Source organism: Panthera onca, chromosome B3, assembly GCF_046562875.1.
Source record: "Panthera onca isolate mPanOnc1 chromosome B3, mPanOnc1 haplotype 2, whole genome shotgun sequence".
Classification (NCBI taxonomy): Eukaryota; Metazoa; Chordata; class Mammalia; order Carnivora; family Felidae; genus Panthera; species Panthera onca.
This window is the reverse complement of record NC_138344.1, coordinates 138,586,960-138,607,825: the sequence shown is the minus strand read 5'-3', so window position 1 is coordinate 138,607,825 and position 20,866 is coordinate 138,586,960. Positions and strand designations below refer to the sequence as shown.

At 42.5% G+C, this 20,866-nt stretch overlaps 1 protein-coding gene across 4 annotated transcripts in view; it reads right to left on the bottom strand.

Moving 5' to 3' along the window:
- Positions 1–5,144: 5,144 nt before the first annotated feature.
- VRK1 (VRK serine/threonine kinase 1) overlaps positions 5,145–20,866 on the bottom strand; it is a 73,149-nt gene continuing 57,427 nt past the window's right edge. Inside the window, exons 11-14 of one of the 4 annotated variants that reach the window (XM_060620716.3) lie at positions 18,442–18,620; positions 10,124–10,211; positions 8,858–8,926; positions 5,145–5,595 (exon numbers count right to left, since the gene is read on the bottom strand). In XM_060620716.3, coding sequence (XP_060476699.3) covers positions 5,564–5,595; positions 8,858–8,926; positions 10,124–10,211; positions 18,442–18,620 — 368 coding nt within the window. In that variant the 3' untranslated portion in view covers positions 5,145–5,563. The remainder of the gene's footprint in view (positions 5,596–8,857; positions 8,927–10,123; positions 10,212–18,441; positions 18,621–20,866) is intronic. The other 3 variants (XM_060620717.3, XM_060620718.3, XM_060620719.3) reach the window with 3 other exon arrangements.

The following is a 20,866-nucleotide window of genomic DNA, read 5'->3' as shown; positions in this document are numbered from 1 at the left end:
GGCCTTGGAAACCATTTTCCTGTAATTTCAGCCACCTTTGCTTTCCGAACACTTTGCACGGCCTATCAAAGACCGATTGGGGGCTACGGCACCTGGAATATACAGACGACTTCTTTCTGAAACCTGGTTAGGAATCTGAAAAAACGGAAAACGCAAATCACCGCGACTACACGTGCATCTTAAGAAATGTCTAAATGATCCTTCCTTAAATTACAAAGGGTAGGGCAAATTACAGATCTTTGCCGTAAGCTTTGAAATCTCCGCCAAGGATTTCCGGGCTAGAAACCTGAAGGGCTGGGGTGGGTGGGTGGCTACGGCACAGGGACCAGACCACATACCTTTGCAACTACAGTGCTACATCAGGATATGCACAATACTTCTCCAGTCCAATGGACTCAAGCATTAGCACCAGAATGTTGTGGAAGAGTTCATGAAATAAATGAAGACAAAAGAACACAGCTTTTTTCCCCCCACTTCGGGGATGAGGGTGAGGTCTTCTTAAGGATCTTGAAGCACATTTCTCTATCTAGAAAAGTTCAAGAACTGTTGCTCCTTTCTCTCCTCACCAGGCAACCCCAATGGAAACTTTCCCTGTGATGTACCGCCCTGGAACTTTCCAGTGTTCAGATGGCAGATGCGTCAGCTGCTTTACTCTGACATTTAAGTACTAACACATACTGGACCCTTAGGAAGAACGTTCGGGAAAGCGTGTAGGGGCATCACTCCCATCTGAGAAGTATACCAAGAAGGATCAGCATGAATTTCTATACTAAGATTTTTGTGTCAAGGTCAGAAAGAACACTGGATGCGGCAGTTTTTTTCAGTTTTTAAACAAACAGTGGCCTCGCTGTTACCAGGTTTTTGTTTGCATAACTGTGATCACTTTCCACTCGCTTCGGAAAGATATCAGAAGCAGAAAAGACAACCTAGAGAAAAGCAAGAACAGGTTCAGACTACCGACCCCTCTCTTCCCCCTCCAAACTCTGGACTCGCCTTTAGGACTCCTTCCCGCCTCCGCAGACCAGGCACAAAAGTTATCCTATAGATTATCTCCATTCATCCTTTTGATACTTCAGACTTCTAATGAGTGCTGCACTTTAAGTGAAAAAGAGGTTAAGAGGTTTTCAAAGATCATTTATGGTGGCTTGCAAAGAAGACCATAATTTGCTCAGTGCAGAAATTCTACAGGTTAACTTGAGCCAAAACTACAAAAACTCAGGAATACGACTCACAAATCGCAAAACCCTACTGCCGTAACACAAGAACACTCACCACTCTATGAGTAACACCTGCTTATTAGTACAGTGGAAATGGTATGCATTTTATTTGCAAAATAACACCCAAGGAACAGAGTTGCCTAAACCACCTGGTCAGCGGTATCCTGCACAGAATCACCGACACGGTGTGTGAGGCGATATTCACCCAAAGACCCTTTTCCAGGACCGATTCTTCAGCGTGCCTGGGCTTCCTTATACCACTGGAGCCTAACAAATGAGGAACACAACACCTGTGGGACTTCAAAAGAAACCAAAACCCACAAAACCTTAGCTATGCACCCGTTATAATTATGAAAAATTATGTAGGCATGATAACAGCACTTAAAAAATAATGTCAAAGAACAAGAGTTTGATATTTGTAGTGTGGTGAATTTTTTCCTTCACTCTGATTTCGGTTGATGTGGTTTGGGCAACAAATAACAAGAGGTAAAACTGCATTAATTAAATCAGTGTGGTGCCGGCATTAAGGACAGACGGACAGATCAATGAAATCCAACAGTCCAGAAACAGACCCTGGTGTAACAACGTAATATATGATAAAACAGGCATCACGAACCAGGGCATGAGAGGCTGGGGAAGAGAGTTTACCTGACGAAGGTGCTGGAGCTACTGGTTAGCTATTTGGAAAGAAATTACACTGTGATCCTCAGCTCCTGGCATACGAACACCAAAATTAATTCCATTAGGTTGAAAAATATAGAAGCATTAAAACAAAAAGCCTAGAAAAATCCATGATAAATATTTCTGATTCAGGATGGGAAGTATTTTAAAACAGAAATTACAATGAAAAGGATCAAAAGAGTAAAGCCATAAATGTTAAATTTCATAAAAATAAAAAATGCCACCCAACAAAACAAACGGGAAAAAGTCAGCAACAAATATAACGAAGGGTTTAAGACTGTCGCTATACAAACAGTACAAACAAATACACCAGGGAGAAAACGGAGTGATCAGTTTACAAAAGCAAAATTTCTCAGGCTCACCAGCAATTAAAAAAATTCACCTCATCAAAAGATAAAAATTAGTAATACTGAAGGATGACAAATCTAAGTCGTGCGCCCTGATTTGGTGGGCAAAGCACGGGCTGGTGGATTTTTGCAAAGCAACTTGGTAACATGCGTCGGTGACGTCACTTTCCATGTTCATGGTCTTTGACTCAGTGGTGCCCTTCCAAAAGTCGAAGGAAATATTCGGGATGTGGACAAAGGTTTCTGCCCAATTTGATCAAGAATATTACTTAAATATCTCAATACTAAAAACAACTTAAATGTCCAATATTAGGGAAACGATCAGGAAAGTGTCATAAATCCACAAAAAAAAAAAATATAGAAACATAAAAATTATATTCATGAAGTATCTGAAATGGCATGGCAAGTATTTAATTCGAGCTTTAAAAAGCAATACGTGGAGTTTTATATAAAGCACAATACTTATTGAAGATAAAAATGCATAGAAAAGACTGGAAGAGAAGGTGTCCAGACATTCAGAGTGGTTGCCTGTGGGTAGGAGTCATACGGCTGGTTTGTCGTTTAATATTTGTCCGTGTGTTCTAAATTTTCTACAGTGACCAGGTATCATTAATAAATTCTCATAATCACAAGAATAGCGCCAACAAAACAGAATTTTAAGGGATAATCAAGCACATACCGCTCAACTACATATAAACACACACACATAAAAAACATAATTTATTTATATTTCTACCACTGATTTATTGCTTCTCAACACAGGCCTTTATATGCACATTTAATTTAGTAATTCAAAAAAATAGTTGGGATTTTATAGCTCTGGCCTATTAGCATTTTATTTGTCTTAAGAGATCACTACTGGGGCGCCCGGGTGGCTCGGTCGGTTAAGCGTCCGACGTCAGCTCGGGTCATGATCTCACGGTCCGTGAGTTCGAGCCCCGCGTCGGGCTCTGTGCTGACCGCTCAGAGCCTGGAGCCTGCTTCCGATTCTGTGTCTCCCTCTCTCTCTGACCCTCCCCCCGTTCATGCTCGGTCTCTGTCTCAAAAATAAATAAACATTAAAAAAAAATTAAAAAAAAAAAAAAAGAGATCACTACTGAAGAAGACCTAGAAGCTATTTTACTTCAGGGCTTAGTTGGTTATCGAAGATTTATCGGTTGCTTTCTAGAACACGTAGCACACACACTACCCCCACTGTGTGATGGACAAGAGCTTGGCACAGGTGTCAAACCCTCGGCTCACTAACAACCTAGGAAAATGGCAGAGAAGGCAGGGCCACGCGGTGCCGGGAACACCTCTCGCAACACGGTCGCGGGGTTGTGAAGGAACCAAGGCTGGTGAAGTCCACCAAAACACGTGTTGGAAAGGAAAGAAAAATGAGACAAGATAAAAAGGGTAAAGATAGAATTGAGAGAGGCAAGAAGAAAAAAAAAAGTAAAACTTGGAACAACAAGGTTACTCAATCTTTTTTTTTTCTTCCGAATAAAGGGAGCATAAGAAAAACCAAAGTAAGGCAGGAAAGAAGAAAGCAGAATAAGGAGACGCGGCCGATGGGTCCAACTGGCTACTATGGCTACTAGTTTTTAATTCCTGAAGCCCTGCCAACAGAGTAACATTCGAGAAAATGCCAGCACTTGCTAAAAACAATATGTGAAGAAATATTTGTTTTCTTAATATTTAACCAACAGGTTTTGCTATGTTTTTGTGTTCTGGAAAAGAAAAAAAAAGGCTAAGGCATATACACAAAAACACACCACACACATTTGATCCTATTTTAAGCGTCAATGTGTTTGAAACAGAATTTGAGACTTGATTTAGGTGTTACAAATAAACTTGGGACCGTAACACTGATGAGCACTAAAATCTGACATCCCACAGCAAACAGGAGGAGGCTCTGCCCAAAATCGAGTTCTCGATTCTGCAAAGACACACAGCTCGGGAACTTCAGGAGGTATTTAAAAGATTAGCTTGCAAGGGAAAGTCTGCAGATCTGTTCTGCGTTTCTCAACATCTGACCACTATAGTCATAAACGCTTTTCGCCACAACTGAACACCCACATCAGGAAGCCAAAGTTTTCAAATCTCAGTGCTGGTTCAGAGCTGCTCAGGGCTGTCTGACAATTTGGATCTGCCTGCGTTCCACCTGTACTATTATTTATTTAGTATTTGCTTCAAATCAACTCACTTTTTTAAAAACAAAAATGCCTACTTTAGGCCGGCTTGTCCTAAGCAATAGAGAAATCACCAGTTTAATGTGCTATACTTACGTTCTGAATACATAGTAAAATAAATGTTTAATGCTTAAATATTTAAATAAAAGTTATGTCTATACAGCATCTAAAAATACTGGATGCACCGTTAAGTGGTGAGGTGTACCACTCTTTAGAAAATACAGTCTAATTCCAAGTTCTGCAACAAAGCGAACTTTGAAATTGTTCATAAATGTTAAAGTCCCAAGCTTTTATTGCCAAGGCAACTACAAAAGGTCCAAATCTTAAAATTTCTGATCACCCCAACTCTCAACGCTTGGTTTACTGCACAGACGTTATTTGCCACAAAAAAGACACTTGCAAGAAAGATGGTCTCCTGTGAATGAGTAAGCTTGCTTTGTCTGTTTGTCTGTTTGTTTCACAGGATTTCCTTAAAAGAAGCCAGGCGATACATCTGATCATGCCCCCAACCTGCCAATTTGTCACCTGTTTTCTTCTCGTGCACCTTGCGTGCTGACTTGGTTGTCACGGAATCTAACTTTCAAATGTTTGTGTTTTATCTCTCACAGGCCTACTTACTCCCCCACCTTTGCTTTCATAACCCTTTCCCTTCTTTGGCCCTCTTGTTTCATATGGCAGCTGCTCAATAAATGCCCGCGGAACTGAACAGAATCAATACGATCCAAATCTTACGGCCACGACAAATGGTGTATTTGTTATCACGCAAAAAGAGACTTTTATTTTAAGGCTGTTACTTCCTTCAAGGTAAGGACTTGGTCTAAGCACACTTAGACACTCTGGGCAACGTACAATGATCTGAAAAGTACACAGCATGGTAGTTTTCCTCCTGTCTGCTCCAGAACCTCAAACACACACAGCCTGGGATAGCTCCAAGAGTATAACCTAAAGATTTTAAATTTTATCAATTGGCCTTTAATAAATTGTACAAAGTACTTAATAAAAAAGTTCATATTTTTCAAAGACATAGGTACTTCATGGTTAGCCCTACCCTAAAAGACACTCCCATGAAAATGAAACGTTGAAAATAGAAAAAGAGGAGAGAGTCAAACGAGAGGAAGAAAAGAAAAATCAGCTGACAGCATTTGGTTTACTTCTGGACTCTCTTCCTGGCTTTCGAACCTTGAAGACAAAAAACAAAGAAATTCAAATCATTAACTTGCCAAACCTAAAGATCAGAAATACATGCATTTTTATATACTTTTCCATATTTAAAAATCTAATTGACTATGACGATTTGTGAAGATGAAAGTCATACACAAAGGCGCTGGTTAACAGCCTCAAAATCTTAGGAAATCGTGTCCATTTTGTAATACTCGAAAAGATACGCCGACATCTTCCAGTACATTAGAACTCTCCCACTGGTAAAACATATCCAATCTACAAGGGCACTGAAATATTTCTCCCCCAAATTTTTATTGTGCAATTTAAAATACAGTAACTGCTAATGTAAGCTATAGCAACAAGACAGGCATTCATTTCTTGGCAACGATGAACTAACGCATATTGCGAAAAGCAAAGAGTAAAATGATAAAATGTGTTGCCCTGCAAAGCCTGCTACCTACATACTCTGCGGGCAGGAGAGGCCTGGGCCATTCCAAAACCCGAAGGCTTTTCCACCAGGAATGAAATCGATCCCAACTGAGCAGCCTTCTATAGAAGCCTCAGGCCTGACACCGGTCTAAGTACCTCATGACGGTTCCTACCCATCTACTCCTGAGCTGGGATAAATCGGTGATTCTTCACCGGAGGCAGAATTCTTTGCGGGAATCCACCTCACCGAGGAGACTCGGTTCCCACCTAGCACCCCCACTCCAGCTCCAAGGAGGGCACAGCAGTGGGAAGGATGCGTCTAAACCTGATCCCGGCTGCCTAGTGCCCGGCAAACCAAGTGCCTTCCCACTGGCTCGCGCCTCCCTCTGCCAGGAAACGAGCAGCGGCACCGGCTGAGGGGCGGCGGGTCGCCCATAATTAATCAATGAAAGCAGTCAGCAACAGATCAATAACTTCTTTTCTGAAACGTACAAAACGCCCTTTGAATCGAGGACAAGGCATTTACCACACGTCTTCTATTAAACAATTTCTAAAGTTTTTTGTTCAGTTACTTATGTGGAAGATCCGTTTAAAGACCAGTGTTTTTTTACTTTTCCAAGTGCCAGTTTTTAGTTAATCGCCATACACTTCAATTAGAGCAAACTTCAAGTTTACGTGAATATCTTTTTTTTTCCTGCCACTGTTAATACTTAGACTATATGGCTGGCTTAAACCTGTAAGCTTTTTCTTCAACTTTTCTGGTATATAAAAACTATCCCACGGTGGATTTTTCATTTTTTATTCAAGAATTTTGAGATTAATTTTGCACAGAAACGAAGACTGTCGTGACAGGGAGACGCTGGCACAATGGGACTCACAAAGGCCAGGTCAATAATCAGTACCGTAGCACATCTACTTTTCAATAAATTCTGGAATCTATCGTCATGTTACAGAGGACGCTTAACAATAGTTACTACGGTGTTCAAGGAGTATTATTCTCGTTAACATCCTAATTTGTCACCTGACTCTTAAATACCACTGCTGCTGATTCCCTTCAGTGTAGATTTAAGATTTTCCACTGCAACTACAAACACTACCACCACCTGGAATTTGTTATATAATCAGGATTCTGCAACATGGCGTCTTTGCTGCATGTATCAATTCCGTATTTTCCCTAACAATCAATTCTGATTGTGGCAGAAACGGTATTTTTCCTCTCCTCATCTCTTTTAAAAATATACCCATTTTCACAATATATTCCCACTGGTAAAAGGTCCAGCTGTAAGACTAATGCATAAAATTTAATATGTGGAAAATGAAAAAATACAAGTTTGGGTACTCTTCTATGATTTTATTAATGCAGAAGTAAGAAACAAGTGGGGGGCTTCTTTGCCTTAAAATATCCCCCCCCTTTTTTTTTAACTATATCACAGATACTCGAGAGGTAAACATAAATCCTGCTTGCCTCGGCTTCGTCAAGAATGGACTAAAACTCGAGGCACTTCACAAATACTACTAACAAGAGAAGAGACTGTGGAGTACTGTCCTTTCATGAACGGGAGGGACAAAGCACACCAGCCATAAATATCATGGCTACATTAACTAATTTTTAGTACAATTCTGAAATACTGGCATGGTTTTGAAATGCCAGAATATGCATGGCTTTTTAAGGCTTATCATTTTGTGGGGGGAAAAATTACTTGCAGCAAATAACCAAATTTTCTCAATTGGTAAAAATTATGCCTTGCATAAAAATAAAAGGATTAGAGGCCTCTGTTCTTCTTGAAAACCACCCCATCACCCCCTCTCTTTCTTTGAGAAAACCCACACAATACACATTTTGAAAGCTTTCAGAATGTGTTCTTACACAATAGACCCCCAACTAGTCAAAATGAGTTTAGGTGTATCAAGAAAATTATACACGTTTTTAAAACGGTCTAAATAGATATTAAAGGAAAGTTGCTCCCACTCTGCCAGGCACAGCATCCTGAAAGATCGCACAGTGAGAGAAATCTCTTACCATATTGTAAACCATAAATTGTGTTTGAAAATAAAATTGTTAATGAAGAAACTGACATTTCTAAAGCTGCTGTTTGAGGTAACCATTCTTGAAACACATTTATGACACAAAATCTTAAAAGCTCTAAAACACAGAAGTCACCGAATTGTATTATATATTTCTTTAAAACAAAATCCAAACATAATAATGTGCCTCCTTCTTCAAGTTACTTTAAAATGATGAAATATAAATATATATTTCCATGAACGCTTGGCTTTTTTTTTTTTTTTTTTTGCCAGAAGCAATAACATTTTACCATCTCAGGTAATAGTTCTCTCATTTGTGAATATTTAGACAGTAAAATACCTTAACTAGCCCTATACTTTCGGGGAAAAGACGAATTGCAATGAGAAGAGAAAGAACATTTAAGCATTAAGCAATGCAGAGTTTATAGGAATAAAGGAGAATCTGATGATCTCTTTTTTTTAAATCAAAACAAAAAAATCTGGATTGTTCTCCTTAAATTTGCAACGGGGTCCACACTCTTCTAAGGACTTTAAATCAAAAATTTTAGGTATAAAAAACATTGTTCCCGGGTACAGGCGAATTTAAAATCACTTCTGTATCTCATTAAGCCACGTTCAGGTCACGAACAACCCGCAGGCAGTCAAGAGGGGCCCGAGTCTTCTCCACGCACAACTGAGTCCGCTTTGGTCTAAACGGGCACCAACCTTACTGTGACAGCGTAGGCCCTTTGCTCAGCTCATACTGCCCGTTTTGCAATTTAAGGGATTTTTGTTTAAGAATATTGTTCTATCTTTATAAATGCTCCTCAATCTCCCCCCCACTCACTGTCATGGCTGCTGCTAGTCTCTGGCTGAGACAGGCTTCCACGCACGGCTCCTCGGGGCTCCTCACCTCCTAATAAAACACGGACAAGACGGGAGGTGGGGAGGGTGGAAATGAGGAAATGGAAGCGGCTGCAGAACAGAGAGAGGAACTTCTTCGAAACCTCTAGCCTCCAGGGTGAGGTTCTGTCCTCCCTCTCTGGATGCCCCCAGTATCCTCTGGGGTAAATTCAGATAAACCTAAGGATGTGCGCTCAATAAATACTACGTAATAAAGACTATGTTAACAGAATCGGAGCGAAAAGGGTTCTCTTTGAAAGTCGAGTGTTTGCCGTCCACACATACACAGGTGACACTCTCAAAGGAAAGGTAGGACACATCCCTGGCTGGACTCAATAGGCCACTTGTGCTTTAACACAACTTTTGCCAAAAAAAAAAAAAAAAAGCCTTTATTAGAAATCCAGAAACGTTGTTTCAGGACCAACAAAAGGCAGAGATAGAAGTCTGGAAAAAGAAACAAATGGTACCACTCCAGCACTGAATTTCTTCACCGAGTCCACCAAATCCCCTCTTGTGAAACCTGGACCAGGTGCCCCTTTTCCTGAGCCACCCACAGGTGCGCCGTTTTCGAAGCCGACCACACCGCAGCCCGCCCTCGCTGCGCCCTTTGCGGGCGCCACCTTCCTAACGCCAACGCTGGCACCGCCCCGCACTGCGGGAGCCTTCGGCACCAGCCTACAAGCCACCTCGGAAACGACTGTAGACTTTGCTTTTTGCTTCAAGAGCTTTGAAGGGTGACGACCCGAGGCTCTAACTCCTCGCGTCCCAACTCGTCCAGAGAAACGAGGAGTTGGCACACTTTGCTGGGAGCGCTCGGACGGCTCAGGCAAGTGGGGCTCGGCAGCTGCAGTAAGCCCAGGAACTCCTCACCCGGTCCGGACAGTCCGCTCACCCCGTTCCGTAGATCAATGTGCGGAAATGGAAGACAGAGTTCTGGCTCCGGCACCCGAACGCTCCGTGTCGTGGGCTCCCTAGATGCAAAATGAGAGCACCTCCCGCCCCAACTTCATGATCACGATGGACAGCAAATCATACGGTGTATGTACAGAGGACGCTGTGACCACACTCCACAAACACGAGCTCTTCTTGCATAGTATTTTATTAGACAACCAAAATGTTACGACCGTAAGTGAACCTCTTATTGAGTGGAAGGAAATGCAATCTGTGCTTACATAAGGAGAAAGCTAACAGGCAAGACTGTTCAACTTACGGGTTTGTGTGGCCTCTTCTGTCTGTGTATCTGAGCATTCCATATCTTCAACACTGGATTCTGTGCTCTCGATTCCTTTCTTTCGCTTCTTACGTGTAAAGATTTTTTAAGAGAGAGAGAAAGAGAGATGTGGTCTGACGGTCAAAGAAGTAAACACACGAAACTACCATAAAACCACCATATATGCGAATCTATCCAGGTGTGGGCGTATCAAAACAAGCAGAAGACCGTTCACAATGTCAGGGTGGTGGCCGCCCCTAAGGGAAGGGGCTGGGGATGGCAGCCAGTGGGGTGAAGAGAATCTTCAAGGATACACTTAGCCTAAATGTGAGCTGATTGGTTACCGCCACCTCTAACTTTTTATGCTTCTTCAGAATCATCTACCACTGAAAGCCTCACCATCGGGATTGATAATACGGAAACTCTCTCCTAAAGCAAGGCGTTTAACAAAACGGGTATCACCACTCGGGCCAAGGATACTTATTCTCCCCGTTTCACAGTGTGTGTTGTGTCTGCGGTGGGGGAGCAGGGGGTAATCTCTCTACCTGATCAGTGGGAAAATCCACACCTTGTCCATATAGTATGGATCACTGGTTATATCCTACAAATCGGTGGTAAAAGTCTACTTTAATGACAAACTTCCAGTAAATGTATTCTTTTGGCACACTTTTTATTAAAAGGTTAAGAGGGCATAAACCTACCTGTAAAGGAGGAGTCTGAGGAGGAAGTACACGGCTCTCCTAAAACCGCAAAAGCAGGTTGGCTTTTCTACCCTCCCCTCAGGCCTTGCCAACTTTCTATTTATTTTTCTAGTTGAGGGCTACTTAAAAGTTAAGGCTCGTATTCTGCCACCGGCCCGTCTTCCCAAGGGTTCATTCAATTTCTTTTTATTATTTTCGATCACTTTCCTAACTAGTTCAGTCCTGTGTGAAGTTTTTAAATTACTCAACATGTCTACAAATGGAAGACCTTAGTAATAACTTTACAACTTTGTATTTCTCGTATACCTTTATCCCAACTTAAATGTGTTAAAATCCAAATGACTACTCAAAGCTTCCCTCGGCTGCCTGGATTTCATTTAGGAAATCCCCTCATTTGTCCCCGATTTCAGATTCACAACGTATCGGAACGTCCTCGCTTGAATTTTGTAACAATTCATGTGAAGTTAAACTTCACCTGAGCATTTCCCTTGCCGCCCCGCACTCTGCTCTCTCGCCCGATGGCAACCGCGGGTTCTGTTCCACAGAGAACGACACGGGAAAAGCTCGACTCGACTCAAACTACATTATCTTAAAACCCCCGAATGGTCAGAACTGTTATTATGCACGTATTACGAACAATCCCGCTGTTTCAAAATATTCTTAAGGTGGCCGTGGAAAGATCGGGACTCAGACATACCCACCATGTTCCTAAAGCAAACGCTTCACGTGCACAAAAAGAACTTGACAGCACCTTAAGAAACTTGAAAAGGCGTTCATTTAGCAGATCTGTATAGGGAGGTATTGCCTCTCAAAAATAGCTGTGAGAGTGGCTGTAACTTCATATAACTGATGAGAGAAGGGGAGAGTGCCTTACATCTTTCTTTTCCAAAGTGTTGCTTCATGATTACCATCTAAACCCTGCTGGGCTGAACAGATTGGTTCGATAATTACATACAATAACTGCAGTGGGCAGGTAACCCTCAGCTGGCACAGGGCAGCTCCCCTGTGAGAACTTCCATATGCAAACTGCACTGATGGAGTGCATTAGGTACATCTTTCCTGCCGGTGCACAGGCCTGATTAACGCCAGCCAAGACTCCAAGGTTAGCATGTCAGCAGATTTGTGATGCATTAGGCAGGAATAAACACAGACACTTTTGTTCGTTCGGACCAAAATTAAGGAGGAATATTTCACTACTCTATTGCTTTCCATACGGGAAAGAATGCATTTTCCGCTCTTGAGGGGGCAGTTTTTTAAATGCTCCTTACAAAGGGGGCTATCCAATACATTCTTAAGAACCTAGTGTGTTCATCTTGTTTTCAAGCTTATTTAATAAAAATAAATAAATAAATAAAAAGAGCTTCCTTAATCCCCATGCAGGTAAATGACACAGGAATGAAAATCAGCCGGTATTCAAGCAAAAACAAACCACCCGTGTTGTCAGCACCACGCAGTAGGTAGAACACTGAATCTCAGGTGGGTATCTCCAGCCCAACTTTTCTGAGAACGTGTTTAGTTTTGACAGAAAGGGCCAATGGTCTACAGGAAAAGACCAATTTAAAAAAACAAAACACAAACAAACAAACAAAAACCCTTCCAGTTTAATAGCATGTAAGTTAGTGTGCCATTTCTACAAGACAACGAGTAAAATTCCAAACAATTCACTGGCAGCTTCTTTCTCCCGACTGTCTCCAAATGCTTCATTTCATTATTTGTCAACATCCTGGGCTTCAGATAGTGTGTATTTTGGTTCTCTTTGAACAGAAAACGGCTTCACAAAGGCACCACGCTAATCTCTGATTCTGTCATATTCCACACCAGGTCCCACAAAGTGCCTTTGCATTTATAAACGAAATCAAGATATTGTACGACACACAAGAATAACTTATAAACTCAGAACAGAGTTTTCTTTTAATTCAGCACAGCTAAAATATCTGCAGAAAATTAGGTTTATTTCAAAGGGCATTAGCGTATGTGTTACACATTGTATTTTTGAAGTGTTCAGATATGCTAGGCTAAAATTTAGTTAATTAGCAGCTTCTCACTTCCAGCTTAGAAACAGGGAGACAAATCAGCTAGATGCATTTGGACTGATAATTTACTAATAGTCTAAACACTGACTAGAGGCCAGTCAGAGACTTGAAGCTGTTTTAACGGGGCAAAGAATTAAAATCTTCCGAGGCAAAAACCAAAGACCTGTTGCCCGGCGACCGTCCACCTAGCGCCGTGACGATAAAGAGCTGACTTCCCACCGTACTCCAAACCCTTTGCACACTGTGTAACGTTGAAGTGGACATCCAGCAAGTACAGATGTATTTTGAGGAAAAGCAGGAAAAGGTCAGACGTAATTGGAAAAAGAAGAAATGCAAAGAAGTGGGTCAGGAAGCGAGCGAGGGACTTAAAAAGAGGGGCAGATTCGGGGCGCCTGGGTGGCGCAGTCGGTTAAGCGTCTGACTTCGGCCAGGTCACGATCTCGCGGTCCGTGAGTTCGAGCCCCGCGTCGGGCTCTGGGCTGACGGCTCGGAGCCTGGAGCCTGTTTCCGATTCTGTGTCTCCCTCTCTCTCTGCCCCTCCCCCGTTCATGCTCTGTCTCTCTCTCTGCCCCAAAAATAAATAAAAAAAAAAAAAAAAAAAAAAAGAGGGGCAGATTCATGTGAAGAATAATCTAGAGCTATTCTGCTAGCATGCATTAAAGCGACTTATTGTTTTAAAAGAGTTCCAGCGATAGAGGCTGCCACAAGAATCGCGAGCATCACCATCTCCTTCTGCGGTAACTCCGGCCTCCGCGCTCCTGGGGGCGGAGAGCCCACCACACACTGACCGAGCGCCTACCGAGCGCCCGCAACTGCTAACAGGCTTCGCCCTCAGGTTGAAAAGGACGTGCTAACAAACAGACGAAAGCAAAAGACTAACTTCAGCTTCCAGAAAACCATTAAGCGCACGCAAGTGAAATTTCCAAAACCGCACGTACGGAAGTCCTATCGAATCACCGTAGAGGTCTGTAAGTTGCCTCAAGTCCAACGTGGCCCCCCGCGCGCGGAATGTCCTTCGATGAAGGACCAATCCGTACACAAACGGGACACACGCACTGCAGCAGGGTCCTCACGCAGAGAGCCGTGACACCGCGGCGATTCCTTCCAGGAAGCAACTTCATTTGTGCCGTGGCCCCGCTCGGGTGGGTTCGTACCTGGAGAACTGAGCCCCGAGCGCCACGTGGTGTAGATTTTCACACACTTCCACTTTTTTGTCTCTCACACACAGCGACACACAAACGTGCAGTCTGATGGGGCGGTCTCACGTTACAAGGTCGTGAGGGATGCTGTCACGTACGCGTATAGCCAGGATGCCTTGAGGTTTTTGTTTTCGGGGTTTTTTTTCCCCCCTCTCCTTAGGGAGGGGGCCCTACCACAACATGACTTCATTTCATTCGTTGTTGTCATCTGCTTCCATTTACGTGTCCCGTCTACACGTTTAGTTATCTACTCTGGACGTAGGAAGAGGAAGTCCAACTCCAGTAAATTTTGCTGATTTTAACAGGTCTGGGGGACTGGGTTTAACAAAAGAAAATGTTTCAATATAGGATTTCCCATGAGGAATGAAGGATTCCCTGTTATCAGCTGAAAATGAACTAACGACACACAGGGTACAGAAACAAACAAACAAAAAACCAAAAACTAAAATCTCCAGTGACCGTAACATGGGAGACGGTCTGCAAGGAGCTGAGAGTGAAACACGCTTGGTTTACTCTTGTGGGGGGAGAACATAGATTCGGGTTATCTTGAAACATTCACACACACACACACACGTTAAAAATAGATGTTTTAAACACAGAAGTGTTTAAAAATAAGGGGGGAGGGATATTTGACAGACAATATTTCAACCTCCTTCCACCCAAACTCTAAAGCAATGAACACAAAGGACAGTTAAGAACTATTTCAGCAGCGGACAGTGACAGTGCCTCACACCATAACCTTTGGGAAGTGGTGGCCAAGAACAGTCAGACACTTCTAGAAAGCAACATGAGGCTCCTACCCACCGCTGAACCACACTGGAGAAAGATCATGAGGGAACACCATTCAGGAATCTTTTGACACTGACGTCCAATTTACAAAATATAAATAGGAAGCTTGGAAAGGAAGACTCGAACAGCCCCCGAAAGAGACCTTCCCTACTCCCACAGTGCCTCATCAAAAGCTGGACACGCAATTCTGTTTCTCCCCTGGCTGAGAAGAAGCCTGGAGAAAGAGGGCAGAACCACCACAGTCATTCAGGACAAATTATTTTCAACAATAAACATGATTTACCAAAATAGATGACTAAAGAGAAAACAAGTAAATGAGAGCAAAAGCCATGGAGAAGAAACCCCAATGAGGCTTCTCTCACTGTGAATTTAGATTTTACCAAATGTCTGCCTCTTCTGGCTAGGAAGAGAATGGAACAACTACTGAGGACAGATGATTTGGCCCACTGTACCAGCTGAGCTCGGCTCTCCAGGTCCTCCCCAAGTATGAGCTGCAGGCAGAGAAAGTCCCTTTATAATACAGGGTATACCATATTCATGGAACAAAAAGGAATATTGTGAAGATGTCAATTGTTCCCAAAGTGATAGGGTCAACACATTCTCAATCAAAATCCCAGAAGTATTTTTGTAAAAATTACTAAACGGATTATAAAATTTATGTAAAGCCAAGGCACCAAGAATAGCTAAGACAAAGAGAAGAACAAAGTTGGAGGGCTTACACCATGAGATACCATTATGAAGCCAGTAGTTCAAACAGTGTGGCCAGGCAAAGATAAGTAGGCCAATGGTATAGAACAGGATCAAAACACAGATGTGCAGACCCAAACACATATGGTTTGAAAGCCTGCTACATGCTGTGGGGACATTATAGTCTTCAATAAATGGTTCAAATCAACGAATAATCCACAGGAGGTAAATAAACATGGACTCATACCATGCACAAAATCAGCTGCTGGTAAATCGTAGACCTAAATGCAAAAGATAAAATTTCTTGACAATGACCGAATATCTTCACGATCTTGGTAGACAAAACGTTCCCAAAACAGAATACAAAAAGTACTAACCATAAACAAAAAGACTGATTACTTAGGCTTCATTAAAATGAAGGACTTTGGCCATCAAGAGATACCATAGTGACAGAATGAAAAGATAAACTACCAACCGTAAAAAACAAACAAACGAACAAACAAAAAATGTGTAATACACAGACTGCATATATACGAAGTAGTCAGGTCTGGCAAATCAAAAGAAAGCTGACAATCACCTCCCCTCCCCCCTACCCCGCCACTTTTTCATGGACAAAAGATTTGAAATGCACCTCACAGCAAAAGGACAATGGAGACTGACGGGCATGGGAAAAGGTGTTCCAAATCAATACTCTCAAGGAGATTAAATTAAAACCACAGAGAAATACCAGCACACATCTACCAAAATAGATAAAAATTAAATATAAGGCAACAAATAGTGTTGGTGAGTGCTGGTGAGCAGCCTCTCACAGGCTGCTGGTGGGGAGCATAAATTGGGACGGTTGCTGTGGGAAACTGCCTGGCATCAGCACTGAAGCTACACGTTAAGTAAGTCCTCTACCCCGTAACTCCACTATGTATATACCCCGCCGGAAATCAATGCATTGACTTCCCAAAAGAAGCTAAAAGAATGTTCTTAACTGGCATTCTCGCAAGTGCCAAAAACCGGAAACAGTGCACGCGTCCATCACTAGAAGGGATAAACGAATTACGATGCAGTCATATAATGCAGCGCTCAGTACACAGTAACGAAAAATAAACGACTCTGGTTGCATGCAACAGCATGGAAATTCAGACATATAATGATATGATCGACACAAAAGGGTACATACATGTCGTATGATGCCGTTACTGCAAATTTTCCTTAAAGGGCAAAAGCAATGTATGGTGTTGTAAGTCAAAATACTGGTTACTTTTTTTTTTTTTTAATTTGTTAATCTGTATTTATTTTTGAGAGAGAGACAGAGTGCGAGTGGGGGAGGAACAGAGAGAGGGGGAGACACAGAATCCAAAACAGGCTCCAGGCTCCGAGCCGTCAGCACAGACAGAGCCTGACGCGGGGCTCGAACTCACGAACTGTGAGATCGTGACCTGAGCTGAAGTCAGCCGCTCAACCGACTGAGCCACCCAGGTGCCCCCTGGTTACTCTTAATGAAGGAATAATGGCTGAGAGGAAGGCATGAGAGAGGTTTCTGGGGTTCAAGTAATGATCCAGACCTCGATCTGGGGGATGTTTAAATGTATATGTTCACTTTGTAAAGTTCAAATTCCACACTTATTTGTGCATTTTTCTGTACACACATCATGATCCCACTTAAAAATATAGGGCGAAAAAAGCTCCTTGACAAAACCCAGACAAGTAAGACAAGATTAAACTACAGAGCTCAAGCAGCTAAGGAAGAGAATCATTAGTCAACACTGAATCCGCTGACCTAGAGAACTGTGGCTAAACCACCAAGTGAAACACAAAGAAATGTATCAACTTCAACAACCTAAATTTATGTAAAGAAAATACACTTTCTACCACGCAGCATGCTCAACCAGCTAGACAGACGTTCACCAAATTCAGAGGGTTTATCTGGGGCAATCTGACTGAGACTACGGGCTACGCGGTATAAATTTAATACTACATGGGGGGCAGTCACCTCAAGAGACAGGAAGGTGGCCACCAGAGCGGAAAGCCTTTACCCTTACTCAACTCTTTGCACCACGTTCCAGGCTGAGTGCCAGCAGGGATTCATTTCACCACGGTTAATGGTTTTTCAGAGAAACTCTAGGAAGGCCAACTAGCATAATATAACTTAAAAAAAAAAAACTAGAATATATGGGAGTGGAAAGAAGGCTACGTACACATCATTCACAGGAAACAAGAGTATACACTGCCTGCAAATTGCAGGGCCACACGTTAGGCCTACTCACTGAATCTCCAGGGATGAGACTCAAGAAATTCTGACGAGCAGCCCTGTTGTTGGCTTGGGCAAGCAACTTAATCAAGGCTGTGCAAGAAAATAGCTAGTGGAGGTATTACCTTCCTTCTAACTTGCTGAGTTCCTTCCAGTAAATTAAGCTGTTCTGAACCCAGATGGGACAGGGAGGAATTCTTTAAGGATGGAACCACATGCTATTGGTCTTTATAGCCCCAGGGACCTAGCCTAGACCAGGTGCATAAATTAGACTTTTATATCGCTGAATGTTGGTTTAAGAGAACACAATGAATCCAGTAACTGCTGGAACTACTGCCCGCTTCTCAAGTGTTCAGTTCTAATCAACAAGGAAAATCTTTGGCTGTGTACTTCCTAAAGGTAGAGCGGTACTTAGTTTTTTTCAGCTTCGGCTGTCAGAATCTTGCTAGGAATTTACCAACTTGCCACGGGATAAAGAAACATCCATCCATTTTTCTACAACCGTCTATATGTTTTTCTGTCTTATATCACCTTATATGATGGTGATAAATATTTAATTGCCGAGCAGTCTGTTACAATCTTCTTTACTCATTGACTTTCCGAAAATTAGTACTTGCTGCAATTATCATCACAGGAAGCCAAAGGATCACTTAGTAACAAAATTCACCTTTGTTACTGGTTTTGCTCTCAGGCCTCCGTTCTCCACAAGGCCGAGGTCCAGCTTGCCATCGTCCTTGCTGCCTATGGCTCTCAGTCCTTGCAGAAGAGTGTCTCGCAAGTTCTGATAAAGAGGTTTCTCGGCGTAGTCCAGTAACTTCACTGTTTCCATGTATTTAGCAATTTCATCTAGAAGAATGACACGATTATTCTGTAATCTTTCAATCAAAATACAATGTACTTAGCTCTCACTTCTAAGAAAGTAACTCACAGTTACAGTAGAATTAGACCACATATCTGTATCTGGTTAAAATACGTTTTTTACAATCATTTCTTCAATGGAAAGTACGCTTTCGAAGTCAGGAATCGTCAGGCGAGTCAAATAAAAAACTTATTTTGAGATGTAACGTGAAACACATTTTTGTCATCGTAAGGGACGAAAGATAAAAGACATACTAAAATCTAAACATGCACGAAAACAACCGCCGTCGTCTTAAAGCTACAAAACCAGAACAGGAAAGGGCCTTGGACAGATTATGAAGTAACATGTACCTAAACATCAGGAATATCACGGCCAATATCTTTTGCCATGGAAGCCATCGGTCCCACAGAAGACAGCTGCATGCTTTGTCTGCGTACGTGAGAAATCAAACGTACCAAGAACAAGCTGAAGAAAGGAGAGGGAAGCGAGGCCTAGTTTTCCCATAAAAGAGAAAAATCAGCTTCTGAATGACGAAAGGCTTCCTGTGCACTGAGGCAGAAGCGCACCCCCGGAAAGAAATCTTACTAGTCAGGATCAACACCTCTCGGCACCAGAAATCCATCCTGAGGCGACGGACTCGACGCTCCCCCGCCTCTCCCTTCCAGTGCCCTCCAGGAAGCTTGTGCGCCCACTGCCTCACACGCTGGCTCTTAGACCCCTACCTGTCCTCTCCAATCCCAACAGATCCAGACCCAAACTCCCGATCTGCCGCTAAGCCTGCTCCGCCGCCGTCCCCCCCACCCCCCCACCCCCCCCACCCCCGTTACTGAGAATGCCAAACTTCCAGCTCCTCAGGACAAAAACCTCTCCCCACACCCCACACCCAGAAAACCAAGAGATCTTGACAGTGCTACACACACATACACACACACCTTCGTTCATGTGAGTATTGACTGGCATTCACTATGGGGCAGGCACAATTCTAGACACTCGGGATACGTGAGGAAAACCGAAGTGAAAATCCCTCCCTTCAACTTTCTTAATCTGACAAAGGGGGTCTCTGGCAAACCTACGGCAAACCTCACTGGGCATGGTCACACAGGGAAATCTTCCCTTCCGAGAGGGGAAAATGTGAAGCATGTTCACGACTCCTGTTCAGTATAATAGCCATGTACGCTTTCAGTCAGGACACGAAGGCAAGAAAAGAAACAGGCATAAAGAGTGGAATGCTTTATTAACAAACACAACAGCGTATGCAGAAAATCCTAAGGAATCTATAAAAAAAAAAAAAAAAAACCTAGTGGCACTAATAGGTAAATTTATCAGGGTCACAGGATACAAGGTAAATATAAAAAAATCGATTTCTATATACTAGCAACGAACAATTGGAAAAATAAGATTTTTAAAAAACTGATCACTTACAACGGCATCAAAAGCTGTCAAATACCTGGCAACATATACAGTGAAGGTGGGTGAGATTTTTGCAGAGAAAATTATAGAACAGTGAGATAAATTAAGTCGGACGAAATTAAGTGGAGGATATACCACATCTGTGGACCGGAAGATCCAATCGTAAAAAGATGTCAGTTAATCTGTAGAGTCAATGCCATACCACTCAAAATTCCAGCAAACTGGAAAGGGAGGGGATGTGTGTGGAATTGACAAGGTGATTCTAAAATGTACACAAAGGGTCAAGGATAGCAAAACACCAGAGTCAAGTTTAAAGAACAATAGTGCTGGAGGACTTAAACCACCAGATAATCAAGACTCAAGATAAGGCCAGATAGAGTAATTATGACAGTACGGCCCAAGAATAGACAAAAGACTAATAAAAAGAAAGGAGTCCAGAAACATCCACAGATCCACAGTTGATTTAAGACAAAGGCAGCACCGTAGGGTAAGAGTGGTTTCATCAAGAAAAGCTATTGGGTCAACTGTTTACAACCACAGGGTGGGGAAGAAACGTGGCCTCTCCTCATATAATGCACGATAATCAATTACAGACGGAATATATAACTTTATGTGTAACTGGCAATCTCTAACTGCCAAAAAACTGGAAATAATCCAACATTAGAACAGATAAATGGTGACATATAAATACAACAATTCTGTTAGAGATGAGAATGAACACATCACTGTTTCCCGTGCGACAACGGGGCCCCGGGAGGATCGAATGCACAGCACAGTGACTGTAGTTAACAACTGGTACCACAGGGGCGCCTGGGGGGCTCAG